Below are 10,481 nucleotides of genomic sequence, written 5' to 3' on the forward strand. Positions count from 1 at the left end.
TTAAGACTTCTTGGGAGGCCTTCAGTAATTGAATGTTCATCAGCACAAAATAATTCCATACTCACTGCAATTAAATGCCAGGAATGAAGATGTTAGTTTATGTTTCTCTGTGAGATGCTAGTTTTAGATGTGAAGAGGTGCCTTTTGTGAGACATGCTTCACCTAGACCCATTATGTACGGGCCAGAATGCCCACGCTGGTGGCGGCAAGGCATTGGGGGAAATCCCCGATTATGCACCCCCCCACCAGTGTGGGCATGGCCCGGCCCAGGGCCATGGAAGGCCTGCATTATCAGAACATGGGAACATCTGTGGTACCGGGATACTGCGGGCGCCAGCAGGGGCTGGGGCGGGCCGGCACCGTGCCTGCCCGGCCCTGACTATGGTGTCCCTGTAGGGACACTGCACACCCCTGCGAGCTCCACGGACCTGGCAGGGGCATCCCCCTGCCCCCACTATAGCATTTGGTGGGGGCCTGGCCCCTCCCCAGTCCCCCCTGGGCGCTGCCACTGAGGGCAACATCCCGGGCTTCTTGGCCCCGGTGCGGCACGTGTGCGCATGCTATGCCGGGGCATCGGTGTACACCGGGGAGCCCCATCCCCATGCTTACACGGAGAACGGCGGGCCATCCTGCCCCACCGCAACAACACGGCAGCCACCTGGCGTAGCAGCTGCCATGAATAATAGGTCCTAGAGTTTCAAGTGATCGGTAGTGTCCGTGGACCATCCGTACATGAATCTCCAGCTAAATAGCAGCTATGGTGGTGTGTTGAAGGAGGTGATGAAAATTCAGACCTTGGGGGAAGAGGATATAACCCTTTCTGCCTGCACTGCATTCCTGGAAAGTCCTGAAACAGCTATTCTGTGGCTTTCTTGTATGGTGCAAATGGCAATCACAGCAAGGGAATGAAGTGGCATACAAAGGTGGACCAACAGTGGAAACTGATGACAGAGTACACATCTACGCATACAAGACTGCCTTACACTAAGTCAGGTCCATGGCCAATCAAAGTAATTTCTATCTATTTTGACTGGCACTGGCTCTCTGGGATCTTCCACATCACCTACTTCCTGCTCATTTTAACTGGAGATGCTGGGGATTGAACCTGGAATCCTTTGCATGCCAAGTAGATGCTCTGCAACTGAGCCTCAGTCTCTTTGAAGGCTCCAAGCATGCTGGTTAGCTATAAAGGCTTATAGTCATTTGTGATAGAAAGGCAAACCATGTTTGGGGAGACCCAGTTTAAAAACCCAACTCATTAAACTCACCAGGCAACCTTAGGCCAATAATGTTCTCTCAGTCTAACCTACCTTACAGTGTTGTTGTAAGCATATGGAGGAAATGAGAAAAATGTATGCTTTTTTAAGCCCTGTGAAGGAAGTGCTCGGAATTGTTTTTCTTTTAAATGTACATGATCAATAAAAATGTATCAGAGAGCTGTTCACAAATTCCTTTCTGGTATCTTGTCTGGTTTGACCTTCAAAATATTCACTTGTACAGCCCAGACTATTTGATAAGTCAATAACATGTGCAAAGACTGTTTACGCACTGGAGGTTTCATGCTGGGCTGCAGACTGGAGTTTTAGTCGTGGCAGGTTGCCCCACCTCTTCCTGCACCCACACGGGGGAGCATTTGGCCCGGCGTGCCTTACCCGCCCCCAATTTGTGCTCCTGCCTGGGAGCTGGGGCAGTGAAGTTCCCAGTGCATAAACGGTCCAAGAGAAGTTTAAGAGAATTATCACTCCTGATTATTCCAGCAACCATCATTCACAAGACTCAGAAATACAGACATCCTTCCTGCACTAACATAAAACCTAGATGTTTTCTCAGAAAAGCTGTGCACATCTAGTTTTGGAAAAACATGAAGCCTGTCTCAAGCATCAATATATATTCTCCCTGCCAACAGCTGGAAAATCACAACCATGCAGTCATAAGTACAAAAAGACTCTTCCCATCAGGCATCCCTTCATTTGCATAAGTAACCAGCCCTCTATTACGGGACACTTAGGAGATGCAGTGATCATGGCTTTCTGCTCAGTTACTTATAGTTGTACAACGGAAGGAAATCTAAACATTTATGCAGCTGCAATATTCAGTGGCAGCCATTCCCCAAAGAGAACATTTGATTTGGACTTGGGGCCTTGTTCATGCAAAAAGCAAACTATTCCCAGAAGCTCCGAAGTCAGAGGGCACAAAGGGAACAGAGAACAGGGAGGTGAGGCCAGGATACAACTTTTCCCTTTGCTACGCATTGAGCCTGGAGAGCCCCCAGAATTAGAACTGATATCCAGCTATGTGATTGGAGCAATGGAGCAAATGGCTGCTGTGGTGAATGGACTGTAGGGCATTATATCTGACTAGAATGAAGGTTTAAATTTGGGTCTCCCAGCTCCTGTTGCCACATTTTAACCAGTATACCATTCTGAGTTGCCAAATACCTAGTAGACCATGACACATGCTATGTCGCTCAGCAGTGGTATAACATGCACTAATGCATACTTTGCATTGTCATCTGTTCACGATGCCATAACTGTCCTATATTTGTGATAAGATCATATGCCCAGGGAGCAATTTGCAATACACCTTAATTGGAAACATTTCTGTGATATATTTTGGCACTACCAACGAGAAGCAAGAAGCCTGGCAAACCAATATGGCTCCAGTGACAACAAATGTATCACCAAAATAGTGCATCTCAAATAAGATCATCTGCTAACTTCACAAAAGTAGTACAGAACATAATTTTATTATTGTCATTATTATTCTTCAACCTGATCACACTGACTCTTGAATAAATCTATACATTTCATCAATAATTTCCGTTTGGTATATTGTTCCCATTTTTTTTTAAATAATACTGAATGATTAATGCATCTTTGTGACCAGGAAAACAAATCAGGCATATTTAAATACATATTGAGGAGTACATAATTTCTTCCCTATTTAGTATACAAAGTATTTCATAAATATGAATTATTATATTACAAAAATAATTTCTGAAACGCTCACACAGCAAGCAATATCTTTTGAAAAATCTGGACAACCTTTTTGGGGTTGAAAGGAATCTCATGTCACTGAGAATGGTTAACTGGGACTGAGAAGCTGTATCTTAAGACTCACAACAAGTATTTACTTCCAACTGTTGTAAATGCTGATCCTTTTTTGTGTTGCATTTTGATGCCATTGTGGGTTGGTTGATTCTATTATGCCAATTCATGGTATCTGTCAGATGGTCCAATTTTGATTGGTAAGGATACAACGTGTTCTATTTCTGAAACAAAAGATTTCTGCACAATTTAACGTTAAATCCAGCGGTTTCAAGATGCAGGCCCTATAGGCAACCAATTTTACACAGACTATCGAATGTTCTTTCTTTTGCATGCTTAAAAAAAAAAAAACTTTTCAAGTAATTTCTAAAACAGTGCTGCTTACACCACCACAAACCAAAGGGACAGACTTTCAGCCGCTTCTTCCAACTTTAATCCACGTGCAAGATGGATGATGCCACTGAAGTACAATCGCCAGGACCAGTTTCTTCCTTTCTTTTTTTCTGCTGTAGTTTCTCGTGCATTTGCTTTAACAAATCACAAAGAGATGAAAGCTTTGCACTTAGGGTAGAAAACATATATTCCTCTTGAGGTTAAATTCAGTATAACATGTATAAAGCAACCTTTTTTTTTGGCAATAGAGTTTGCAATATCCCTTCAGGGATTTCACAGGACAAGAGTTTCATGAAATAAAATCTATTTGGAGCACGAGTTTTATTAAACACCCCTGGATTGCCTGCCTCTATGCCTATACCAGTAGAATAACATATTTGGAAATTAAAGTCAACAAAAGGCACTTGCATCATTAAATAAAGGTCCTCAGTAGGAAAATGAGATTGCATGAACCCCTACATTTTATTCAGAGCCGTTTGCTCTTCAAGGACTTGTAAGTAGTCCGGAGAGCCCTGAAGTTTTGCTTTGAGTTCAAAATACTCACTCTTTCTTTGCTCCACTACGATTTTACTGTGATTGCCACCTATTAAAGATTTCTTGTTTTTTCTATCTTGTTGTTTCTCTGGGTAGCGTATCTCAAAACCACTGACCCCTATACTATTGTATTCCTTTTTACTTTCAAGAAAATTCTGAATAAAGACATTAGAATCCCGTCCCGGGAATAATTCATCCAGTTCATCAATTGTGCTAAGTCTTTTCCTGCTGTCCATGTGCAATAAATCTTTATCCTTTTCACTGTTATTTCTCAGAATGACTTTTTGTCCCGGTGGCTCGGCAAACGTGAAGCCCATTTCTGTCTCCTTTAAGCCACATGAGTGGCTTTTGCTCATCTGCTCAATGGTCTGAGGGATGAAGGCCTCAGCACCTAGAGTGTCCTTTTTGTTGGACATGTGGTCATGCTTCCGCAGCTGCAGCTGCATGGAGCTGCACTCCTGACTCCCAAGCCCTTCGTGCTTCACGGATGGTTTTTTGTTACGGCGAAGAACAAAGACGAGGAGGCAAAAAGCAACAAAGACAGTCAAAATGAGCACGACCAGAATGCTTAAGATGAGGATTGACAAAGGGACTGGACCACCTGGAGGACTACGAATGGGGCCCAGTGGGGTCGTAAATGTGACAACCGGTGCAGGGCTCGTGAAAACAGCAGATGGCTTGTTTAACAGTTTGGGGCATAAGATCTCATTTCTGAGTGACTTCAGCTCAATGTTTGCAAACTGCACCGGGGTCTCACACTTTAACTCCTTGACCACAATGCCTTCATTCAATTTCTCCAGCCAGAGCTTCAGAGCAACCAAGTCGCACGTGCAGTCCCACGGATTCCCTTCCAAATCGATCTGGGTCAAGGACTTCAGCTGATCTAGGACGCCGCTCACAGGCAGGTACATGAAGTGGTTGTTCCTCAAGTTGAGCCGAGCCAGGGGCGCCCCGGCAAAGATGTAGGCTGGCAGACTGCGCAGGAGATTGTTGTTCAAGTACAAGAGTTGCAAATTTGGCATCAAGTCAAAAGTGCCGCCTAAAATTTCCCGGATGACATTGTATTCCAGATACAGGTACTGAAGATTGTGGAGGCCGGCAAACATTTCGGGACTCAGCCTCTCTATCTGATTGCCATTGAGATACAACCTCCGCAAATTTGTAAGGTTTCGGAAAACGTCCCCTTTAATGGTAACAATCCGATTACTGCCTAGATGGAGTAAATCCAGCCCATCAAGTTCAGCAAAATCAGAAATGTCCACATCCTTAATATAATTGCCATTCACGTGCAGTTTTTTGGCATTCAGTGGCTTAGGGACAAGCTCAGCCAGTGACTGGATATTTCTCTCTTGACAACTGACACTTAATCCCAGATCTGAAGGATGCGTTTTGCAAACACAAGGATGAGGACAAGGAGCCAGAGGTGCTCTGGTTTGGAAATATACTATTTGACTGAGAGTCCGGTTAGAAAGTGATTTGCCCGCTACAATCCCAGAGATCTTGGAAGGGTTTGTAGTTTTGGGAGGCTTGGTGACCAATCTGTGCATTGATGTTTGGGTAGTGTGGCCACTAGGTGTGCTGTAAGCAGGTTCCAGCTGGGATGGTGGAAGAATGCGCACATCAAAATCACTCCCCGTCCCCATGGAACACAACTCTTGCTTGTTGGTTTCTTTCAGAAGCCTCCCGTACAAATCACTGGGCGTCTCGCAGATGGCTTCTCCAATGTAGATGTTATAGGGCATATTCTCCAGCCAGGCCTTGAGTGGCAACAGATCACAAGTGCAGTTCCAAGGGTTGTCTTCCAGCTGCAGTTCCACGATGCGTCCAATGTGCTCCAGCACCCCGATGTACGGCAACTTCTGTATTCGATTCCCACGTATATCCAGGTGGGTGAGAGAAGCAAAACGGAAAATATTATCAGGGAGGAAAGAAATCAGATTGTCGTTAAGGATGAGGACTTTCAGCTTGTGGAGCTTGTTGAAGGATCCCCGCTCAATATATTTGATTAAATTGTAGTCAGCTTGGAGATACTCCAAGTTCTCGATGCCAAGGAAAGTGTCAGCTCGGAGGACCTTTAATTCATTGTTGTTCAAGTGCAACTGTTTTAATGCACTGAGACCCAGGAAGGCTCCTCCTTCAATGTTCTGCAATTTATTATTACCCAGCTGGAGAGAGACAGCATGAGTAAAGTTCAGAAACGTATTTGGGTAGAGGATGATCAGGAGGTTGTTCTGAAAATTGAGGTGATAGAAATTAGACCAGGGTGGTTTCAGCTGGTTTGGTCTGTAGACCGCAACCTTTTCACAGTTGACATAAAGTACATTTTCCACCGACACACAGGAGCAAACATTGCAAATTTCCACCGATGAGTCAGTGTCTGGATCCGTACAGGAAACTGAGCTGGACAAAACCAGAAAGAACCACAGAAGCATCTTCTTACGATCAGCAATCAAAGCTATTGCTCCTGAACAAAGACAGAAAAATCTACAAAAGAAGAACAAAAATAATATATTTCAGTTGCCATCATTCCAGTTTCCTTTCTTTCTTGTTAAAAGCATTTAGGTGAAAACTATACCCAGAGCTGGTGTTGCCATGCAAAGGCAGCTACTGCATGACAAGATCTTAAAATATATTGCAGCAATTCAAATAGGGCACAGCTGTATCTTGCATTTGAAAGGATACTCTCTGTCCATCTTCCTATCATGCATGCACACACAAACAGAAATTATATACTGATCCAGTGCATTTTTCTGTCTTAGCTATGACATGTACTCCAAAACAAAATTAAAATCACTGCAACAGCATTTATTGTTTTGTGTATGTTTAGCATTCCAAATACGGTCCATTTATGCACAGTGTGAAGGATTTAAGATGACATATTTGGAGGCTGTGCAAAGGTGGGGGATGAGGGCCAGAGGGAAACGCAAAGGTGCAGGCAATAGAGAGTGAGATGTAGATCCGGAGAGCCAAGGCAGGCCGTCCAATCTTACACAATGCCCATTGCAATTGCATGCTCAACTCAATTGATTCCAAGTTCTATGCCTGTCACTTTTTAAAATATTTTTGCTAAAAAACCATTTAACACCCCCCCCCCCCAATGGTGCAACATTACAAGATAATTAGTCCTGATACAAACCATGGTGGTTAGTTATGCAATGAATAAAATGAAATATAACAATTGCAGGCAGGGTGTCCATATAACCTCCATCCCAAAAAGGACACCTTAATTGGGAGTGCACAACAAAATCATAATTCACTCAGGTGACATCAGCCAAACTATACACCAACTTCTCCCCCCTCCCCCATGCAGAAGCTTATATAATTTCCCCCCCCCCCGGAGCCCTTGCATCACCGTGGGAAAGGGTTTTGCAAATCTTGCCAGCACACCTGGGGCTGGCTCTGGGCGCCCCATGTCCTTTTACCCTGTAAGGCTGGCTCTGATGCTGGATGGCAGAGTCCATTAATTGCTCCCCCCTCCTTTTTTTGGGGGGGGGTTATTTAAAACATATTCCCTCTCCAGTTGAGTGGGTGTGGACGAATGAAAGAAAGAGAGTCGCCCAAGGAAAAAAGAGGGCCAAGGGCTGCCAAGGAGCACAATAGAGCTGAGCGCAAGGATGAACATTTGGAGGGAGGGGTGCAGCAAGGGGGGGGGGGGCAAGGAGAGTTTGAAGGAGGTTGGAAAAGGGCCGCAGAAAGCAATTGAGGGGGGGGGGAGAGAAGAGCCGAGGAAGCTGTCAAAAAGACAAGGGGGGGGCGGAAGGAGGCAAGGGAGCAGCAATGGGGCTGCTGAGCCCCGACGGGGAATCGGCACCCGTCGGGGTGGTCCAAGTGCGAGGTGGGCACTCAGGAGGAGGGGCAGCAATCCCAAGACGGCGGGGGAAGAGGGGGGAGGCTGAAGGAGGGCAGAGGAAGGTCGGCGGCGGGGGGGGGGGGGGCAGGAGGGGCCCGAATATCCCGGGCGGCAGGAAGAGGCGCGGCTGGCAAGGGAGGCTGGGCTAGACGGAGCTCCGGAGGGCGCTTCTCACCACTTGCGGGGGGGGGGGGACACTAGCTGGGCCCCAGGAAACCAGGGCCGCCAAGGAGGCGCGGGACGGGGGGACAGGGACCCTGGGCCCAAAGCAGCGGGGGGACCAGGGGCCTCTGGCCGGCCTCCCCAGGCGGGCGGCCTCCCTCTGCCCTGCTCCCCCGCCCCTCCGCAATGCTTTGCCGCATCCTCTCCGCTCTGGCTTCTCCGGGCTGCGGGCAGCTCCCGCTGGGCTCTCCCTCGGTCGCGCGTCTCCCGCCCCCGTTTCCCGGGTCCCCGACGTGTGGTTTGGGAGGGAGGGAGGGAGGGAGGGGAGGACGAAGAAGAAGAAGAAGAAGAAGAGAAAGGCCGCGGGGGAGGCGGCGCTGGTGGACTCGCCTTTGCACACCAGCGCTCGGTTGCCACGCAGCGCTCCCCGTCCGTCTCTCTCTCTCTCCCCCCCCCCCCCCCGCTCTCCCACGCCAGCCTCCCTCGCCTTACCTTGCCCATCGGGCTCCAGCCGCCGCCACGACCACTGCAGGGCTCTCCGGGCTGGCTCTCCGCCTCGGCGCTGCAGTTTGTGGGGCTGCCCGGGTCTCTCTACGTGCTCGGGACGTGTGCCTTCTCCCTCTCTCTCCCTCTCTCTCTCTCCCGCCCCCCCCCCCAACACGCACACCCACACCCACACACTGGCTCAGCACCCCCTCGCCAGGCGCCACCCGGGCACACGGGAGAGCCCCGGGCCGCTGCGCCGCATGCCCGGAGCCGCTCCGGAGACACCCCGGCCGCGCCAGCCGGGGTCTGGACAACAGTGTCAGGCGGAACCCCCCCCCCTCTCCCCTCCCCACGCACGCGGAGCTGTGCAAGGACACGGGACTAAACGCAGCACCGAGTCCCTGCGAAACCCGTTCACACGTGTGGCGGGAAGGAACGCCAGCCGGGGCGCCCCCCCCCAACCTCCCTCCGGCCCCCTTTGCCCACGAGCCAGCTGGCGGCAGCTCCCTCCAGCTATTCGGACCCGCCAGGCTTCGAGAGCCGCCTTTGCAGAAATCCCCCGAGAATCCGCTCTCTGTCCGGAACCAGACCTCTCCCTGTTGCCCACCCCGGCCTCCCGCCCCACGATCTTCCCTGCATTTATTATAACACATATGCACATACACATACACACACGCACGCAAAGCCACTGAACACATGCTGGGGGGAGGAGGAAATCCGATGCAGAAAGGATCTCCCCCCCCCTCCCGTCTCTGCTACATCCCCCCCTTCCCTCCAGCTGGACTACCGGGGTCACCTTACCTTCGTCCGATCGGAGGGGTCCCTGGTGCAGTTAGTCCAAAAGCGTACCAGATTCAGGGGGCGGGGGAAAGGAGAGACCCTCAAATACCCCTGGTTTCCTTGAAGCGAGCTGCCTTGGCGAGGAGCTGGAGAGCCTGTCGCGTCATTCTGAGCTGGATCGCGGGAGGTTTCGCCGAGACCCCCCCCCCCTCCTTAAAGAGCAGCAGTGTTCAGGTATTAGAGGGGGGAAGAGAGAAAGAGCGCTCCTGACCTAGGTGACTAGCCCATCTCCTTCCCCAAAGGGGCATCTCTCCAAGCTGGAAGTCTCCTCGGCCCTCTGCATCCAGGGGGAAGGGGGAGGGGAAAGCCAGAGTTGGGGAACTGGGAAGAGGGAGCATGAATCCTCCCTTCCCCCTATGCTCAAGAATTTAACTCTCTTTGCAGTAACCCTGGGGGTAGCAACTTCCAAGCCAGCTATTCATTGGGAGCAGCAGCAGAAGCAGCAGCCTCCTCTCTCTCCTCCTGGAGAATCACTTTCTGTCTCCCCTCTTCGCTTCCACCCTCCCCCCACCACCTATTTTCATATCATCCCCCCCCCCACACACACGCACACACACATGCACACCACAAAGAGCACTCTTTCCTTATGCCACAGCAACAGCTGCAAAACAGGCTGGGAAAAAACGTAAAGAATTTATTTTTAAAAAATCAAATTCTTTAATGTCACTGCAAGCAAACCACCGCCAGCTAATCACAACCTGTCATTTATTTTGTGTGTTTATTCCTTGGCTTAGAATGCCATAATATGATTTAAAGTGGCAATGAATTCCAACCCCCCCTCCCACCCCCAGGAATGGGACAGAACCATCAAGTAGACCAAGCAGAGCTCTTACTTAGACATGTCAGATTCAGAAGGAGGGCAAAAGAAAGAACAGGCAAGTGTGCTCTTAAAGGAGTCAGTGAGGACTGTAAAGGAGCAGATTTGAGCAGCAACAAATGATTTGCATAAACCCATAGATCAGATGGTGCTCCTGCATTAACTCGAAACAAAACCCAAAATGAAAATTGTCCCTCTGAGCCTGACTAATGGGGTCTGTCAAGTCCAAAGTTTTGAACAACAGTCAGCCAGATGACTGGGAAGCACAAGAGTCCCAGATCATTAAGATGACAGCCTTCATTTCTGTTGCCCAGCCTCAAGTGTTCAGAAGAAAACCTCTTCTGAATGTGAA

General features: G+C 49.0%; 1 protein-coding gene across 4 annotated transcripts; it reads right to left on the minus strand.

Moving 5' to 3' along the window:
* Positions 1–2,727: 2,727 nt before the first annotated feature.
* Positions 2,728–9,782, minus strand: SLITRK4 (SLIT and NTRK like family member 4). 4 transcript variants are annotated; one of them, XM_077308322.1, is made up of 2 exons: positions 9,274–9,782; positions 2,728–6,458 (listed from the first exon to the last, which is right to left on the minus strand). In XM_077308322.1, exon 2 carries the CDS (start codon positions 6,404–6,406, stop codon positions 3,896–3,898), a length of 2,511 nt encoding a protein of 836 aa, XP_077164437.1. In that variant the 5' UTR covers positions 6,407–6,458; positions 9,274–9,782; the 3' UTR covers positions 2,728–3,895. The 4 variants fall into 4 exon arrangements, with proteins under 4 accessions (XP_077164437.1, XP_077164438.1, XP_077164440.1 ...); XM_077308323.1 differs by lacking the exon at positions 9,274–9,782 and adding an exon at positions 8,479–8,608; XM_077308325.1 differs by lacking the exon at positions 9,274–9,782 and adding an exon at positions 7,397–7,411.
* Between the last annotated feature and the right edge of the window lie 699 nt (positions 9,783–10,481).

The sequence above is a fragment of the Paroedura picta genome, chromosome 13 (assembly GCF_049243985.1).
Source record: "Paroedura picta isolate Pp20150507F chromosome 13, Ppicta_v3.0, whole genome shotgun sequence".
In the NCBI taxonomy this organism is placed as follows: Eukaryota; Metazoa; Chordata; class Lepidosauria; order Squamata; family Gekkonidae; genus Paroedura; species Paroedura picta.